This window comes from Ranitomeya imitator, chromosome 7 (assembly GCF_032444005.1).
Source record: "Ranitomeya imitator isolate aRanImi1 chromosome 7, aRanImi1.pri, whole genome shotgun sequence".
NCBI lineage: Eukaryota > Metazoa > Chordata > Amphibia > Anura > Dendrobatidae > Ranitomeya > Ranitomeya imitator.
In genome coordinates, this window is record NC_091288.1 from 80,408,641 (window position 1) to 80,428,699 (window position 20,059).

Below are 20,059 nucleotides of genomic sequence, written 5' to 3' on the forward strand. Positions count from 1 at the left end.
CTGTATTTATCTCTCACTCCTGGTTTGGCTTACTGAGGTAAAATACTGACCAAATACTGAACTTGTGAATGTGGCCTTAGCCTCTTGGACAACCCCTCCAAATGAAAAAAAAATCCTTAAAATTTTGTAGGTCAAATTATCATTTAGTATAATGTTTCATAGCAGTTAGAATCCAATTGTTTGACTTGTTTTTTTTTATTGGAGATGGGGATTGCATGCATATGATGCAAATGAGGTGGGGGAGCATAGGAATCATATCTTTTGTGTAGAAACAAGCCCCCTGCAGCCCCCAGGTGAGTCAGTGCGCATCTTGAACATTACAGATAATGTGGGAGCTGATGCAGCCTCCTCCATGCGCACATGACTCAGAGGTTTTCAGCTCAAGACAAAAATAGCCCATTTTTCTGCTCTGATGACGGCTGAAGTGGCTGCAGCATTTGTGCGCATATTATGCTCCTCTTGTATTGTCAGCTCCTCTGAAAGAGCTTTAATAGCCTTCTAGAACTAGAGTGCTTCCGCTCTCTGCAACGTCCTAATCTACTGCTTTATTACTTCAGTTCCTCAGACTGACCGGATTTCTCCTCTTTTTGCCTTTAGAACCCATAGTCAATACCTCTGTCTTTGAACATACATATTATACACGCCTTAAGTTTTATTTTTTAGAATGGCAAAAAAATGTAGTGACAAAAACATTTTTTTTTTAATTTAGTGGCAAAAAACATAGTAAATAAGACTCTACGCTGCATATCCTGTCCTCCATACAGTACCATCTTATAGAGTTATTCTTCCGTAAGCATAAGTTGTAGAGGAGAATACTTCTGTAAAACGGCACCCATTGAACAATGGCACAAATGACATATAGTAGGGGCCCAAAAGATGAGCTGAGCTATGTGACACAACTTTCCTTCATCCATTTAAGGCTGAATGGAGAGAAGAAGTCAAGAAGCATTTTGAGAAAATCAAGAGTGAGGGGACCTGTATCCATCGACTGGATGAGGAGCTGATCCGTAGGCGTAGAGAAGAACTGCGGTAAGTCAAGAACTTGAGTATATGGTTTTTTTTATGATAGTATGGTTTACAGTATATGGAATTTATAAATATACTAGATGGTGGCCCGATTCTAACGCATCGGGTATTCTAGAATATGCATGTCCACGTAGTATATTGCCCAGCCACATAGTATATTGCCCAGCCACGTAGTATATTGCCCAGCCACGTAGTATATTGCCCAGCCACGTAGTATATTGCCCAGCCATATAGTATATTGCCCAGCCACGTAGTATATTGCCCAGCCACGTAGTATATTGCCCAGCCACGTAGTATATTGCCCAGTCATGTAGTATATTGCCCAGCCACGTATGTAACAGGTTAAAAAATAAACATATACTCACCTTCTGAAGGCCCCTTGTAGTCCTGACGCCTGTGTGCGGTGCATGCGGCAGCTTCCGGTCCCAGGTTTGGTATGAGCATAGGACCTGTGATGACGTCGCGGTCACATGACCGTGACGTCATGGAAGGTCCTTCTCGCATAGCATCCTTAGCACAGGAGCCTGCCGCTTGCACTGCCGAGGACAGGACGACACGTCGGTGAGAATAACGTTTTTTTTTTATTATTATTATTTGTAACAGTAAATCTTTTTACTATTGATGCTGCATACGCATCATCAATAGTAAAAAGTTGGTCACACAGGGTTAATAGCTGCGTAACTGGGGTGCGTTACACAGCGCTGCAGTAACACTGGCATTAACCCTGTGTGAGGGCTGACTGGAGGGGAGTACGGAGCGGGCACTGACTGCGGGGAGGAAGCAGCGGCCATGTTGCCGCCAGACTGCGCCCGTCGCTGATTGGTCGTGGCAATGGTCGTGGGCGTTTTGCCACGACCAATCAGCGACTTGGATTCGATGACAGACAGAGGCTGTGACCAATGAATATCCGTGACAGAAAGACAGAAGGACAGACAGAAAGACGGAAGTGACCCTTAGACAATTATATAGTAGATTAGAGATGATTTTTCTTCTTTCTGTGCTAATAGAAACTTTGAAATAAAGGATTTATTGATAGGACTTGATCTATCTTGTTATTTTCTGAGTAGCAATAGAGAAACTATAGTATTAGTCCATTTTCTGAAGTCAAGGTATTTGCTTTTTTCCCTATTGGTGTTTGAGCTAAAATTGTAAATCCCCACCAGGCATGCGCTGGATATCCGTGAGCACTATGAACGCAAGCTCGAGAGAGCCAATAACCTGTACATGGAGTTGAGTGCAATCATGTTACAACTGGAGGTTCGTGAGAAAGAACTGATCAGGTACCAGAGAAAAGTTAGACTATGGAAGTTCTGTATCACAACAAGTACTGCTAATTTTTCAATTTTCTCCAAAATATTGAGAGAAAAAAAAAAAAAAAAAAATATATATATATATATATATATATATATATATATATATATATAGACACATATAGAGAAAAATAAGCAGTACTCGAATTAGATATGAAAAATAAAGGACTTTTTAGAAACCCACATGGGCTAATAAAAAGTTAAGGCTGCTTATTAATGACATATACTGTATTGAACCAAAAGTATTTGTGCCCAAAAAAACTTTGCACCCACATTATAGGACTTTGACGCTGCTTCACTATATTTTTATATATAAATATACTGTTTATTTATATAAAAATTAAAATATATTAATATATAATTTACATATATATATGTAAGAAAAAAGGCAGCACTCCAAGACATACAAGATTGAAAAAAAGGTGGACTTTATTAAGCCCAAACCTAGTATGTAATGAAGTGGCCATTTGTCTGGAGGTCTAGACTAGCACTCACTATAAGTGAATATTAAATGGTGCTGTCCCACAACCTCCAAATATTATATATATATATATATATATATATATATATATATATATATATATATATATATATATATATATTGCTGTGGGTCAGCAAAATCAGGAGTACAAATGCCAAAGCATTTATACTAAAGATACCCCACACAAAAAATTATATATACTATATATTTGACTTAATTTTGCATAAATTATATTCTAATATCAATAAAAATGACACTAACTTTTCTAGGCGTGAACAAGCTGTAGAGAAAAAATACCCTGGGACATATAAGCGTCACCCTGTTCGCCCGATAGTCCATCCCAATGCTGTGGAGAAACTGATCAAAAAGAAAGGGGCTTCCTCCAAGTCATCATGTCAAATAAGGCGGTCAGTACCTATTGAGGACAATCATTACCTATTGCTCAGAAATTATAATCTTCGAGCATTAATACAAAATATGTTTTTGTAGGCCCGACTTATTGAAATCAGATGGCATTACTAGCGTGGAGACAAATGTTCCTAGTTCTTCTCCCATATCTGGAAGTCCAAAGGTATCCTCAGGAGGAAAGAATCGCTACCGAAGCAAACCACGTCATAGACGAGGGAACAGCAAGGGTAGCCATGCTGACTTTATAGGTGCAATAAAAAACCAGGACTCTCTTTCATCATCTCAAGCTACTAATCATTTGCCTCCTGCTTCTCCTTTATTTACCCCACCCAGTCCTCGGCATGAACCCTCTCAGCCTATGTTGACCCGTCATCAAACCCTCAATGTGCATGGGCAGAATATTGCTAACTGTGCCAACAATTTGCGTTACTTTGGCCCTGCAGCTGCTCTAAGAAGCCCTCTGAGTTGCCACGCTCAGCGGTGTATGTCTGGCTCTAGCCCTGACCTTCTGTCCAGCACGCTGGAAGCTGACAGCCGCATGCAGTCAGAAATAGATTGGGACTACAGTCAACAAGATCCTTACAAGCCCTGTCTTGGTTGTCCGGAGGCATCCCCTCCTCCAGATACGGATCAGGAAACTTGGGAAAATTCTAGAAGTGATAACATAGAGCTGATGAACGCTGAGAGAAACCCTCCAGAGTCTCCAAAACACCATCATTTACAGGAGGCATCTGAGCCGCAGCAGAGTGGCGTTGACCAGTTTCCTACAATTAGGGCGGCAGTAGGTGTGAGCTCCCTTGCTGTTCCTACACCTCCGGCTCTTCCACGAAGAATACGGACCCTCAGAAAGGTAATTTCAGCTTCTTAGGGTAGGGGCTCTGTATCTGAAGCAAGTGCAAGCTTGTTGACTGAGGAAATCTTGTGTTGGCTTATGGCCATGCAGCCTATAATTAGATTTTCTGAGGCTGTGGGTGCTCAGTGAAGCATTGGGTCTGCAGCAGTGCTGCTGAGAGGGACAGATATATATCTTTGTACATCTAATCTTAGGAGCTTGATTCTAGGGCAAATGCTGGAAAAATCACCCAAAAATATTGTATATAAACATGTATTATGAATTTATGAATCTAATAATTTGTATTTTGAATGGTCTCTGCTGTGACCGAATTGAATAATGACATCCCATTCATTGTGTTCTCTATATTTTGGTCTTTAAAGGGGTACCCCCATCTCCAAGTACTTATCCCAATATGTAGTAGATGTAATACTAATAATATTATCAAATATCTCCAATTACAAATGTAGTATAGTTTTTCTGATTCGCTACGTCTGTCATGTCATGTTGAGGCATTGCAGGACCTTAGTTATCCATGGTAACGGCCACTAGCAACTAGCAAACTGTCACTATATCAGTGGTCGTAACTATGGATACCTAAGGTCCTGTAATGCCTGCACATGAGGAAAGAGACAAAGCAAATCAGTAAAACTGTACAACATTTCTAACTTCAGGTATTTGCTAATATTATTATTATTATTACACCTACTACATATTGGTATAGGATCTTGGAGATGAGAGTACTCCTTTAAACAGATTATGTAGTCCACTTGGTTGTTCTACTCAGTTACTGACATATATTGCTGTATTAGCATCTATGCAAAAATAGCAATGAATCACTGATTAGCCCAAAAATGAGTTACAAGAATCTTTTACAAAAAAAAAACCTACCGTATATACTCGTGTACAAGCCGAGTTTTTCAGCACATTTTGTTTGTGCTGAAAATGCCCCCCTTGGCTTATACACAATTCATTATCCCAGAAAGACGGCGGGGGAGGAGGAGCGGCGGAGCAACGGGTCACAGAGGCAGGAACTGGCAGCTGCGGCTAAAGCCTGTGCCTGCTGCTAAAGAGAAATGAATATTCACTGCGCTGGCAGTGAATATTCATTTCTCATATAGTGCACAAAGGTACAGCCGCAGCGGCCGGCTTCCAGCACACATCCTACTTAACTTCCCTGCGCGCCCTCACTGCATCTCATTCAGCAGCAGCTCTTCCGGCCGAGTGATCATTTGTCCTCACTCATTAAGGTAAGGAATATTCACCTCTCTCCACTCCCATAGGCATATAGTGAATATTCATTACCTTAATGAGTGGGGACACGTGATTGCTCAGCCGGAAGAGCTGCTGACACCGGAATGAGATGCAGCGAGGGCGTGCAGGTAAGGTGAGTAGAATGTGATTTTTTTTTAAATAGGAACCATGCATACAAGGATAGGGGATACGGAGCCATGCACACAAGGATAGGGGATACGGAGCCATGCACACAAGGATAGGGGATAAGCAACCATTCATACAAGGATAGGGGATACGGAGCCATGCACACAAGGATAGGGGATAAGGAACCATTCATACAAGGATAGGGGATAAGGAGCCATACATACAAGGATAGGGGATAAGGAGCCATGCATACAAGGATAGGGGATAAGGAGCCATGCATACAAGGATAGGGGATAAGGAGCCATACATACAAGGATAGGGGATAAGGAGCCATGCATACAGGGATGGGGAGCCATGCATGCAAGGACAGGGATGGGGAACCATGCATACAAGGACGGGGATAAGGAGCCATGCTTACAAGGACAGGGATGGGGAGCCATGCATACAGGGATGGGGAACCATGCATACAAGGACAGGGATGGGGAGCCATGCATACAAGGACGGGGATAATGAGCCATGCATACAGGGATGGGGAGCCATGCATGCAAGGACAGGGATGGGGAACCATGCATACAAGGACGGGGATAAGGAGCCATGCTTACAAGGACAGGGATGGGGAGCCATGCATACAGGGATGGGGAACCATCCATACAAGGACAGGGATGGGTAGCCATGCATACAAGGACGGGGATAAGGAGCCATGCATACAGGGATGGGGAGCCATGCATGCAAGGACAGGGATGGGGAACCATGCATACCAGAATAGACATGAGGGGACAATGCATACTCAGCTTATACTCGAGTCAACATGTTTTCCCAGTTTTTCATGGCAAAATTAGGTGCTAATACATATGGATTAAAAGTGTCATCTATAAATTTTTATAAAAATATATCTACCGATCAGCAGAATTTATAACTCTTCCATAGATGAGGAAAATCAGAGGGTAACACAGCACAAACAATTCACAGGAAGTATTTATTTCTGCTCACAAGTCTTTAATGCAAAAGTGAAAACATATTAGCGTAATGAAAAGCATTAGTAAGCGCCATATCACTTATACAAAGTTTCTTGTGATATGCTGGCACATGGGAGCTGTTAAACTTTCAAAACAGTCTGTTAGTATAAAGTAACTCATAATGTTGCCGTTCCTCTGTGCAATATCCAGATGGATCTCAAAACGAACGTGAAAAAAAAAATATCAAAGGTATGATAAATGTAGTGTGGTGCCAGTTATCGTATGCAGTTATGCCAATAGTACATTCCTATATTTTACACAATTGCCTCTAAGAACAGCAGTGATATTTAATGAGCTTCCACATAATATAAAAATGTCTATCAGCAGGAGCTTTACACATCACCTCAGTTTTCCAGGGCTATACTAAACCTTCTTACAGGTCTTAGTAGTCTGTCCATCTATCCTTAGGCCAACAAATTGAAAACTAAAACAACTTTATGCATTGCAAATTTAATGTGAACATTTTGTAGATTACTGTTGTGAAAAAGTCTTCTCTAGTAAATTTTTGTTCCTACTCTACAGACCGGTGACGAATCTTCTGAAGAGGAAGAGGGTGAAGTTGACAGTGAAGTTGAGTTCCCAAGAAGACATCGTCCTCCCCGGGGAATGAGCAGCTGCCAGTCTTATTCCACCTTCAGCTCAGAAAACTTCTCAGTATCTGATGGAGAAGAGGGAAACACTAGTGATCATTCTAACAGCCCAGATGACCTAGCCTGCAACCGCAAGGATCCACTATGTGACAAGTTGGAAGATCTGCTATCTCAAACACCAGATATTCCGATTGAAATCTCCACACAATCAGATGGGTTGTCTGACAAAGAGTGTGCAGTGAGAAGGGTCAAGACTCAAATGTCCTTGGGCAAGCTCTGTGCAGAGGACCACAGCTACGAGGTAATGGGGAGGTTGTCATTTACTAAAGTATGTCTACCATAGAGAAGCTATTGTGGCAGCTACGAGGAACATGGGGACTAGGACTCCAAACTATAGAAACTCCTCTTTATATGTTGAAAAGAAAAAATTACCAAAATGTATCTTCTCATACAAGTAATATGGGAATTAGTACAGGATGTGGATAAACCAGCACCAGGACGGTATCCCTACTGGAGCTATACCTAAGGCAATCCCTCTTAAAGAAGTTTTCCACTAGATTTTACGTAAAGCTTGTTTGGCTTAGTGGCTGTAATAAAATATAGTAATTAAATAAGCTGTACTCACCTCCCTAAGGAGTGCCGCTCCCTCATTATAGCAGTTGTGTTCCTCACGATATTGCTGTTGTTAACAGCTAGCACAGGCATCACATAAGTGCAGCAGCCAATCAGCAGGCGCTGAGCGGCTGCAACGTTCTCATTCCGTATTAGTGACGGATCTTGTGCCTGATGATTGGCTGCTCCCATCATGTGATGTCCCCGCTGGATGGCAATCCAAGTCAATGGGGCATCTGAGTGTGGTCCAATTTTCACAGACTATGAGAATGTAGGCGGTGGAAAAAAAAATTTTTCTGCTTCTCCACGCACTAGAAAATTGGACGGCACTGAAACCACATTCTGATAAAATACTGATCAAACTCTGATTTCTCGCACATGGAAAAATCAGACATGAATGAGGTTTAAAATTGTAAATTTTTATTACCATAGTCTTAAATTCATGTTGTAATCTACTGTTTGCAGAACCCAGGGAATTTCGCTGAATCGGACTGTGATTCCTCAGAAGCAGAATGTTCTGATGCAACTGTACGAACCAACAACCCTGGCAACACTTCCACCTGGTGAATTCAATCTGCCAAGAACAGTATTTCATAGCCCCTACATATGCCAATTGTGAACTTCTCTACACCAGAAATGTAAAGGCCACTTTTCATTCCCTTAATAATGGAAAGGTTATTTCAAAAGACTTAAGTGAGAAGCAACAAATTATTGCAAAGCAATATGTTGTTGGTTCTCCTGTCCAATTCTAAGAATAGAGTTAACCGATGTCTGCAATAATGAGGGTCCAAAGACTTGTGGGAGACCCCTCCTCGAAATGAACAAGCTTCACAATGGAAACAAGTCTCTCTATGTATGGCAGGGATAAATATTTTAACAAACTAAGGTACTGTAAAATTCCATATTTATTTTATTTTTGTGCGTGTTTGGACCCTTTTTACTGTATGATAGGCCTAAAAGAGAAAGGTATAATAGCACTAACCTAATGGATCACTGGGAAGAGCATTCATTTCTGATGGACATGTAAATGCCTTGAAGATCTGCTGCTGTTTTATTTTTTAAGGACCAAATGTTTGTTGTTTTTTTCTTCTTCGAAGAGTTAGTCTTGAAAGTATGCCCTGAAGGGTTAAACATGCTTGAGAACAAACACAAGAATGCTATGGACATAGAGGATTTGCTTATGTCTGCTAGAATTGCTGCATGATACTCCACATAAAATAAGAGTTGCAGGATACAAGTATGAGGATAAAAGCAGCAAGAGACTGAAATTGTTGTTACATTATCTGGTAAAAAAAACGAAGCCAAAACCACCCTGGGTGGTTTCTCCACAGAACTGATGGCTGAGAAGTCAACTTTGTTCTCTATAAATTCCCAGAAACTTTCTGTTGGTAACACCATTTCACCCTTCAAAATGAAACCTGGATGAACAGAAGTGTAAAAATCCTCAATCTCTAGCGAGTAAATGTTTTGGTTCAAGCTTTTACAAACGCTGTTTGAAGACACCAGCACTTGGAAACATCTCCCATGATGTCTATTTTTTTTTCTGATCCTCCTGTATACATATCACATTCAGGGAGTACAGAGGTCACCTGCCACCCCGCTCATGAGAGTTCCCAGCCATTGCTCCCATGTCTCATAGTAGTGACCTTTCCTCTCTCTTAGATACATCTATCCCCCATACTAGTAGACGTGTCCTTTTCAATGCACCTTTCCAAACCACCTAAAAGCACATGATGGGATATACAGGACCGAAGAGGAATAGGAGTGGGTTATCAAAGAGCTAATTCCACTGTGGTACATATGGTCGCACTCCCAGCTGCCCTGCATGCTACCAGAGAAGAGGTCATGTATGCCGGAGAATATTTCCAACCAAATTATTGCGATTCTCAAAGTTTGCTCAACCAGCAAAAATGATGTATGCAACCTACTCAGCTTGAAAATAGACTTCTTTTAGCCTGTTCTTCACAGGCTATATTTTTCCCAAAATATGATCCGACTACAGTAACTAACAAACTGCACTTACATTACAGGCAAAGGAACAGAGCTCCTTATTGGCTAATGTTAAAAATAAGACGTCTAAAGCTTTCAGAAGATCCATGCATAGGCTGCTAACCTGCTGAACATGTCACACTTTTTATTTGTCAGAAGGGTCTTTTGTTTTTAGGGTGACAAAACTCCAAAGTTAATTAGCCAATCAGAAAAGGGATGGGTTGTCGGACCATTCTTCCATTTACTGTATTGAAGTCTTTTTTGCTTTTTTTTAATGTTTTTGTTACTTTTTATGTTTGTGGTTTTTTTTGTTTGTGTGAATTAAGCCATAATGTTATTTCTATGGCAAGTAATTTATTTCCCTGAAAACCTCAGGATTCAGATTCACAGAACCTGGAATTCAAAAGTGAACCCAACCACCTAAACACAATGTACAGGGGCCATTAGGTGACTGAATTATTCATCTGAATGAAGTCTATTGATCAAGAAAGCATCATCCCTACTGAAATATATACGTGGATTATAACATAGTACACCCGTATATCTCTACTGACTTGTTAGACTGGATATGATTTAGCCTATTGGCGTTTTGCACTGAGTATAAGTTCTTGGGTCTCTTTAGGATAGAGCACAACTGGGTTCTTCCCGGAGGAAGTGACAATTCATATAAATGAATCTGGAAGCTTTATTATTTTTATTTTGTTTACACATATGTGCAAATTTAACCCCTTTGCTGCTGCATAAATATAAGAACCAACATTTAATAAAAGAAACACTGAATCATGGCTGAATAAATCTAAGAATTAGGTACAGATTACTTGTAAGAAATTTGTTTGGCACCCTAAATTATGATTTGGTTGCCAGCCAGCGTGAGTCCAGTATTACTCACCTTACAGAAGCAGTGCTATACCTAGGTACTGGTAAATTAATCCCCACATACAGAGAAATGGCAGCTTTCACTATGGGGGAATGAGACTTCTTTCTATGATCTTGGTGCTATATTATTTTTTTTAACTCTCCTAAGTATAAAGTAATGTAAAGTATGTGGCCACTAATGAGAGTATAGCCATATTAACTTGGGTACAATGAATCTGGGTGTTTGGTGCAGACATTTTGGCATGGCCACTGGTGTCTGTGGATTAACACTCTAACTTGGTCCATCTGTCCATATATAATAAAAACTAGTGCAAGCGAAAGTGAAGCGTAGCCCATTTCAACTAATCCTTTTCCTGCTGTCATTTTCTTAGTGCAGTTTGGAATATATAAGAAGCAATCTAGATCCTATGGGCATCCACTTTCTGCACTAGCTTTGATTAACAAGAGTCAGTGGGGCAAATTTACTAATATGATTGCGCCTAGACCTTGGCAAAATCTGCAGCAAAATTTAGTCCATTTTGTCACATAATCTTGCATTATGTTTTATTATTATTTTCTATTATTATTACTATTTATTATACATTTTAGGATTTTTTTTAACCTCAATTGACAAGGAGACCTAGACGGGAGAGGCTTAAAGTGTGACAACATGCATTCAAATTTCGGGCATGTTCACACTGTCTTCTTGTGCCGATTTTTTGAGCAGGTCATCTAAGAAAAAGAGCACTTAAGGTTTACAAACCTTTAATAGAAAGTGAGATATTCCTGAAGAGTCATCTGTTTGAAAACCAGACTTTTATTGACTGCCGGAAAAACGCAGTGTGAGCAGACTCAGACAACAAGTGGCAAAAAAAAGCCAACTAATAGGTGGTGGAAGTGTATAACTATGCACCAAATTTAGCATCCAGCATGAGCCACTGTCATAAAGTTGGTGCATTTTCAGACCGTCTAGTCTAAGTTTGCACTGACTTAAAATTGGACAGAATTAGTCATGTATTTTGATGCTTTAATTGAAAATATCAGTGTTGATTTTTTCTGCAGCAATTGGGTTAAATGTATAATTAACATTATGTCTGCCAGAGACTCCAGCAATGTTAGATTGTGGCGGACAACTGCGAGTGTTAAGTTTTGTGTAGCACCTTAGGACGAATGAAGGGAAATGTTTTATTGTTATGGGAAACAGTATTTTATGAAGTTAAATTATTTAATTTTCTCATGTAGCCGGACTACATTAAGATTTTAAGTTATACAACATTTAATTATTATTATTTTTTCTGTAATGATTTGTTTTCTGTGGATCGGAATGTCTCTCTGTGTGTGTGTATCATTGGCAGCACAATAATTCTTTTGTGTCGTAAGGGAACAAATGGGTTTTGAGATCAATCGAAATGTTTACTGATTTGAGTTCAGAGCGATCATTGGATTTCTAATTCCAGGAATGGGCCCTAAGATCAGAAACCAACTATTTCTCAGTTGCCATAAAGGTTTGGAGATACAGCCGTGGATTTTCATATGCAGCTAATGTATATCTATTCTGACGTTATAGATGATCAGATGACTATATTATCTTCCTAAAGGGAAAAATAGCTTTTAATATTTAAAGGGGCATCTATCTAGCACATCACCCGGTCATGCAACCTATTGGTGGGTACAGTCCTCTTCTTGGGACTCATTTTTATTCACACAAGAACTGATAACTGCTGCTAAGAACAGCTCATATCGGATTTTATTAGGTATTTTTCCGCGGCTCTATTAGTACATTGTGGCAGGGGAATCTATATGCACTTACACACCAACCACACCAGGAATTCGCTGCTTGTAAGCCCTGGCCGCCAATTTTAGGGAATCGCTAAAAAAGGCTAATGTGATGGACGTGCACCTACCGAAAATTAATAAGTGTCCAAAATTGTGAATTAATTCATAGGTCTGATTTATATGAATATGCCTTAGGTTAAATTCACTCTGCTCTGTGCTTACATCTGGTTGGGGTTTTGGAAACTGTCCTGTTGAACTTATAGGCAAATGCATGCAACCGTATAAATTATTGAATAATGTAGTTTTATCCAATTTTTCAATACCGAAGGGGTGTAGCATGATATATTGCAGCCAAACCTGTGCCTAAAAGTCTCCCCTGCATATTGGTAGATATATTGGGAAATTTGATTGGCAGTCCTATGAGTTTAGCCTCCCTAGAGTAAGATATACTTTTAGGCAGTACAACACAATCTGTAGCCTGCAGGTGGCAGCACACTAAGCATAATATCTGCAAAGTTGTGGCTGAAGGAGTTGTACGAATACGCTGCATATGATTCCCATTGCTGTATGTCCTTCCCTATACATCTCCATAAAATAACATTCCTACACTTTCTTGCTAATTAGCCATAGTTCAGTGTAGCATCACTAGTCGTGTATTATTACCCAGAGCTCATGTGTCTAATTCTCTAGTTTTACATCATGTTTTCGCTGTGTGGGTACATCCATGGGGAAGCGGAGCGCTGCACGGATTAGGCAGTACAAAGAATTGGGGCATGGATGATGTAGACACCAGATCTCCCCTTTACTGCAGGCTTTTTGTAATATGACATTATATACTGCTGTCCTAAAAGATCCCTGTATATGTCCGCTAGGTCTTTACCATGAGCTACAAGCAGCACATTACTCTACTACCGATGACAGCGTTCTCTGTGTAAAGACATTGTCATTATTTGTCACATAACCTTCTTTTCTTGCCTTTTTCTTTCCGGATCACCTTGTCCTTCTTCTGTCCAGTTTGTACATTCGTCTTTGGACCAGCCTGAGCTTTTCTTCTTGTTGTTTGTATGGGGACGGGAAATCAGAATGAATATCAAAAGCAAACAAATGCATGGAATAAAAAGCCAGTGTACCTTACCAAGTCGTCTGCCTCTTTATTGTCAAGCTACTTATTCAAACATTACTATCAATATCCAGATCGGTCTGTACCGGTTCAATTCTCAGAGTTACAGTCTACACTTTGTTCCCAGGGACACATACTACAAGGGGCATGGGGAGAAGTTAGAATTGCCTGCGTTTTCTTAGGGGTAGGGTAATTCGGGTTCACGTGTAATGCTATGATCCTGATACCCTGAGTCTTTAGCTATAACAGTCCCAGGGGGCGCTCGTTGAGACTAAGCTCCCTCTTTTAGTACTGCGCATCACAGTCAGTGAAGCTGGGAACTACAAACATCTTCAGTGCGCAAGCGCGGAGTCGCTCGTTACGCTGCATGCGCGACTCGCGATATACGCAAGTGCGGCTCCCCAGTTGCATATTGCACAAGCGCGGCTCCCCCAATACACAATGCGCAAGAGCAGCAACACAATAAACTGCGCAAGCGTGGAATATACAGTGAAGTAGGTGAAAATCACCGGACTTTATTCACATTGCATAGGCGGGGACAACACTGACTGAACGCAATAAAGCCCACGCCTATGACTAAATGAGCAGGCAACATATAACTATATAAAGTGCTTTTTAAAAAGGATTACAGTGGAGATTTTAAGGGAAAAAACAAGTTAGTGATGCACATTGCATCACTAACAACATACTGGGGGAAACGTTAGATGCTACAAATGACTTGACAGGTTTACTTTAACCTTGATTAGATTGTAAACAGTAAATTGTTCTTGTCTGTACCACAGCATTATGGGGCTAATTTATCATCCCCTCTTGGCAAGAAACCTGATGCCAAAAAGTTGAGAAATTTGTCACAAAAGTTGCATAAAAGTTCGTAACCGCTGTCGGATTGAGGTACCAGGGACCCACCAGTAGCACTTATTCTGGTGGCACACACTGCCGCTACATGCAAATATAGGAAGTTCACAACTTACGAACATCCAACTCAGGAAACTGTTCATGTAGGAATGCTCGGACCTGACACCCATAATGTGGTGGTGCACCATCTTGCTGGACAAACTCAGGGAACGTGCCATGAACAGTTTCCTGGAAAGTGGATTGGTCATTGTGGGCCAGTTGAATGGCCACCAAGGTCTCCTGATCTGATCCCCTAAGACTTTTATATTTGGGGTCATCTGAAGGCAATTGTCTATGCTATGAAGATACGAGATGTGCAGCATCTGAAACAGATACTGGAAGCCTGTGCTAGCATTTCTTCTGCGGTGTTGCTATCAGTGTGTTAAGAGTGGGAGAAGAGTGTTGCATTGACAATCCAACACAATGGGCAGCACTTTGAACACATTTTATAAGTGGTCATAAACTTGTAAATAACTAATGAAGGAATAAAGTTACGGTAAAACCAAGCACACAATTGTTTTTCTTGTGAAATTCTCAATAAGCTTGATGTGTAACATGACCCATTGGAAAAAATAAAGTTGGATCCAAAATGACTGACTTCAAAATGGTCGCCATGGTCACCACCCATCTTGAAAAGTTTTCCCCCTCCCATATACTAATGTGCCACAAATAGGAAGTTGATATCACCATCACCAACCATTCCCATTTTATTTATCTGTATCCATATAAATGGCCCTGTGCATATACCTCAACAGTGCACAGTACCATGAGAAAAATGCAAAAATATAAAAAAAATAAATAAGGAAAAAAATGTAGAAAAAAATGGCTAATAAAAATAAAATAGAAAAAGCCAATGTGTAAAAATAAAGATATAAAATAAAAATATATATGAAAAAGAAAAAAAAATTAAAAAGAAAAAATGTTTAGAATGAAAAAGAAAATATATAAGTGTGAAAGCATATATGAACAACAAGGTGAAAGAAGGAAAGGGGGGGATTGGTGAAAGTGTGAAAAAAAGGCACAAAGTGAGTGAAGAAAAAATAGTACATAGGTGACCAAAGAGATGCAGAGAAACATAAAATAACAGACGAGCCTAAAAAAAAGTTAATTTATTGAGGATCATATAAAGTGACATCACAGAATGCATCTGAGCGATTTACATAACATGACCAAGTGCAGAGAGTGCAAATACATATGCACAAGTTTGCAAAACATACACTGTGTAGAAAGACCAGATGACATCTGCAGAACAGATAAGTATGACAAATGGAGAAAATAATTATACAAAAGGCATTATGATAGACAAAAGGATAAAACTAGTCCATATAGTAAGTGGAATGTGTATAGCAAACTTAAAAAAATTACTAACCATAGACTAGATATGACAATACAAGTAATCAAATGTGTAGGCTGGATAGTGAAATACCCTCTAAGGGACTGTACCATCCTCCTATATATAAGAAACATAAATAGTGTGCCCGATATATACTATATAATTGTCTAAGGGTCACTTCCGTCTGTCCTTCTGTCTGGCTCGGATATTCATTCGTAGCGGCCTCTGTCTGTCATGGAAATGAAAGTCGCTGATTGGTCTCGCCAGCTGCCTGTCATGGCTGCCGCGACCAATCAGCGACGGCCACAGTCCGACTAGTCCCTCCCTACTCCCCTGAAGTCAGTGCCCGGCGCCTGCTCCATACTCCCCACAGTCAGCACCCGCTCCATACTCCCCTCCAGTCACCACTCACACAGGGTTAATGCCAGCTGTAACGGACAGCGTTATGCCGCGGGTAACTCTCTCCGTTACCGCCGCTATTAACCCTGTGTGACCAAGTTTTTACTATTGATGCTGCGTATGCAGGTCACGTGATCACGGTGAAGTTGCGCCCATAGAGGTATGGTTGCAGCTTCTGCAGAGCCCACACAATTGCCAAACATTCCTTTTCAATGGTGGCAGAAGCCACTTCTCTGGGCAGGGGTACCTGCCAATATCCCCTACTTAGGTCCATTATGGTGAGGTACGATGCTTTAGCTAACTGCTCTAACAGCTCATCTACCCTCGCCATGGGGCAGACCTCACATGTAGTCAGTATATTTAATTTCCTGTAGTCCACACAGAACCGGGTAGTACGGTCCTTTTTTGGGACAAGAACCACAGGCGAAGCCCAGGCACTCTGGGATTCTTGTATCACCTTGAGGTTCAGCATCTCCTCTATCTGTTCCCTCATGTGTGCCTTCACCTCTGCTAACACACTGTATGCAGACTGCCGTACTGGGGCATTTGTACCAGTGTCCACATGGTGAGCTGCTACCTGCGTCCTCCCAGGCTCCCCTGTGAAGACTTTGGTGAACTCACTGAGCGCCCCATCAGCTCAGACCACTGACTGTAGGATAGCTCAGGGTTAAACTCTGCTGACTCCAGGGACTCCATGTACTGAGTCCCAGCCCCCACATCTAGTAACAGATCAGCCTCCCCCTCTTCAGGCAGGCTACAGGCAGGTAAGACACAGGTCTCCCTGTTATGATGAGCCTTCAGCATATTCACATGAAATACTTTCTGATGCTTTGCATGCTCATTTAGTGTCACCACATAATTAACATCATTTAGCCACTTATGTAGTGTATGGTCCCTCCCATGCGGCCTGCAATTTATTCTGCAACATAGGGACCAACGCTCAAACCTTCTGCCCCTCCTCGTAGGCCCTCAGTCTGGCATTACGGTTGTACCATACATTCTGGTTGATTTGGGCCTGGGACACAATCTCATGGGCCAGGTTGCTCAGTTTTTGCATTCTCTCTCTGAGCCGCAATACATATTCGACCACAGACTCCAGTAGTTCTGGGATCGTCCTCCCAACAGTCCTTAATCAAATAAAGTGGCCCCCTGACCCTCCTCCCATAAACCAGTTCAAAAGGGGAGAATCCTGTAGACGCGTGGAATACCTTTCAGTAGGCAAACAGCAGATGGGGGAGGTACCGCTCCCAGTCTCTGTCTTCAGTCTCCACCAGCATTTTGAGCATTTGCATTAATGTTCCATTAAAATGCTCGCAGAGTCCGTTGGTTTGGGGATGATAGGCTGACCACAAAATGCTGTACTTTTATCCTTTCACAGTGGCTTTTCATCAGCTCGGACATGAACTGGGTTCCCTGTTGTGAATTCTGCTTTTGGGCTCCCTCCGGTGGTTGTAGGTGGTAATGCAATTATCCCTGGGCTGCAGTCCTGGACAGGTGTATCTGCTGACTGCAATTCTGACTGGGGTATTTAGGTTTGCAGGACTCATTAGTCCTTTCAGATGTCAATGTTTCTTGGGATGTGTTGGACCTCTGTCTGGCTTCTCCTGCTTAGCTGCCAATTCAGCAAAGATAAGTGTCTGTTTCTTTTTCTATGGCACATATGCTGTGTGCTTGTTTTTTGATTGTATTCCTGCTCTGAGTGTAGGTTTCTCTGGAGTTGCAGATATATGTTCCACGTCTTTAGTTAGATGGATGAATTTTTGTATAATCTGCTGTGGATATTTTTGGAAGGGTTTTAATACTGACCGCACAGTACTCTTTCCTATCCTTTCCTATTTTAGCTAGAGTGGCCTCTTGTGCTAAATCCTGTTTTCTGCCTGTGTGTGTGTCTTTCCTCTCCTACTCACTGCCAATATTTGTGGGGGGCTGCCTATCCTTTGGGGTTCTGCTCTGAGGCAAGGTAGAATTCCTATTTCCATCTTTAGGGGTATTTAGTCCTCCGGCTGTGACGAGATGTCTAGGGTTTGTTAGGTACACCCCACAGCTACTTCTAGTTACGGTGTTAGGATCAGGATTTGCGGTCTGTACAGGTACCACCTACTCCAGTGAAAGTTTTCATGCTGCTCCAAGGTCACCGGATCATAACAGTTCCCTGATCGGTTAACATTTTCCTGGGGAAACCCACACGAGAGAACACAGTCAGTAAAGCATACGCCACTGTGTCTGCTCGGATGGAGGACAGTGCCACAGCTTCTGGGTATCGTGTAGCATAGTCCACCACTGTGAGGATGTACTTTTTGCTAGAGCTGCTAGGGATTCCAAGTGGCCCTATGATATCCACAGCCACTCGCTGGAAAGGCTCATCGATCACAGGCAGTGGTATCAATGGAGCTTTCTGTATATTTCTGGACTTTCCAACTCTGACAAACTACACATGTTCAACAGTAATTGGCAATATCTGTCCCCATTTTGGGCCAATAGAAGCTATGTGTCAGGCGAGCTTTAGTCTTTTGTATTCCAAGGTGTCCGGCCAAAGGAATTTCATGGGCAATTCTCAATAATTGTTCCCTAAGTGGATAAGGGAGGATCAGCCACCTTTCGGAGTCCCAAGATTCTGTAGTATCCATGGGGATAGTCTCTGTATACAGTCTGCCTTGGTCCCAGTATACTCTCTCTTTGCCAAAGCAGCAGGGGGTTGGTCTGCAAGACATCTGAGCCCCTCCAGACTCACATCCATCCGCAGGGCCTCCTGGAAGCTCTGACTGTCAGCCTGCATGCCCTGGCCTAGTGTGACTGCCAGGCCCTGGTCTGAAGCTGAGTCTTCAGTGTCTGTTATCAGGGACCTTGGTGGGCCTGCCCTGTATGGAGGCTCCGGGACCACAGTATGGGCCTCCTGTCCTGGCAGTTCTGTCTGAGACTCATCTAATCTCTGGGCCTGAGTCTGAGCCGCAGCCTGACTCTGGGTCACAGCTGCCACATATTTACAGTCCTGTGCATTGGGACATTTTCCCTCCTCGCACGGGATCTCAGGTGGGTCACTTGCTTCTACCTTCTCTGTAGCATTTACTTGCAAGGGAGGAACATAGTGGGATACCATCCTCCCCAGGTCCGTGCCTAGCAACACATTAGTGGAAATAGCCTCTGATACTCCCACTTCTCTCAATCCTTTCCCTGCTCCTCAGTCCAGGTACACACAGGCCATGGGCATGGCAGGGCTGACCCCTCCAATCCAGGTTATAGACATAGTCTTTCCTGGTATGATATCAGCAGGGGTTAGCATGGCTGGACGCACCAGGGTCACCTCTGCCCCAGTGTCCCTGAGACCAATGGTGACTTTAATGCCAACAGTGACAGATTGACATTTCTCATTAGCCTTCGAATCTGAGCCGGCCACAGAGGACAGCCGGTGGGGACACAGACGGCTTTGTGATTGTAGTTGGGCGTTGCTCCCTATCAGGGCAGACAGCGCTAACATGTCCCACTTTGTTGCAGAAGCACCGGCGTGCATCGCCTAGAGAATGTCTATTCCCTGGGGCCCCATAGAAGGTGGGCTTGGACAGCACTGGTGATCGGCCAGCCGAGGGAGAAGAGTCCCCGTTTAGCTTTCCTCCCCTCCAGCTGAATCCCGATGGCTATCCTATTAGCCACATAGCAGTCCGCAATCCTTGCAGCCTGATCAGCAGTTTGTGGCTCCCGATCACACACAAATTGTCGTATATCCGTGAGGCACATGTGAAGAAATTGATCCCTGACCTGAAGATCCTTTAAGTCCTCAAAACTGTTAACAGAAAGTCACCTGATCCATTGGTGGAACGTGGTCCTCAAGGTGCTCACAACATCTGCATAGCTGTCAGTTGATCCACATTGTAGGTTCCGGAACTTTCTCCAATACACTTATAGTGTTAGGTTGTATTTCTTGATCAGGGCCTCTTTTATGGCCTGATAGTTCCCATCTAGCTCTGGTGGGAGGCCAGCAAAAACTTCCAGGGCTTTGCCTCTCAACCCTGGGGTTAGATACTGTGCCCACTGCTCGCAGGG

General features: G+C 42.2%; 1 protein-coding gene across 3 annotated transcripts in view; it reads left to right on the top strand.

The window, feature by feature from the left end:
- MAP3K13 (mitogen-activated protein kinase kinase kinase 13) overlaps positions 1-13,409 on the top strand; it is a 170,854-nt gene extending 157,445 nt beyond the window's left edge. For all 3 annotated transcript variants that reach the window (XM_069733548.1, XM_069733549.1, XM_069733550.1), the window contains exons 8-13: positions 920-1,029; positions 2,190-2,306; positions 3,087-3,224; positions 3,307-4,075; positions 6,976-7,344; positions 8,121-13,409. In XM_069733548.1, coding sequence (XP_069589649.1) covers positions 920-1,029; positions 2,190-2,306; positions 3,087-3,224; positions 3,307-4,075; positions 6,976-7,344; positions 8,121-8,222 — 1,605 coding nt within the window. In that variant the 3' untranslated portion in view covers positions 8,223-13,409. The remainder of the gene's footprint in view (positions 1-919; positions 1,030-2,189; positions 2,307-3,086; positions 3,225-3,306; positions 4,076-6,975; positions 7,345-8,120) is intronic.
- Positions 13,410-20,059: the final 6,650 nt, after the last annotated feature.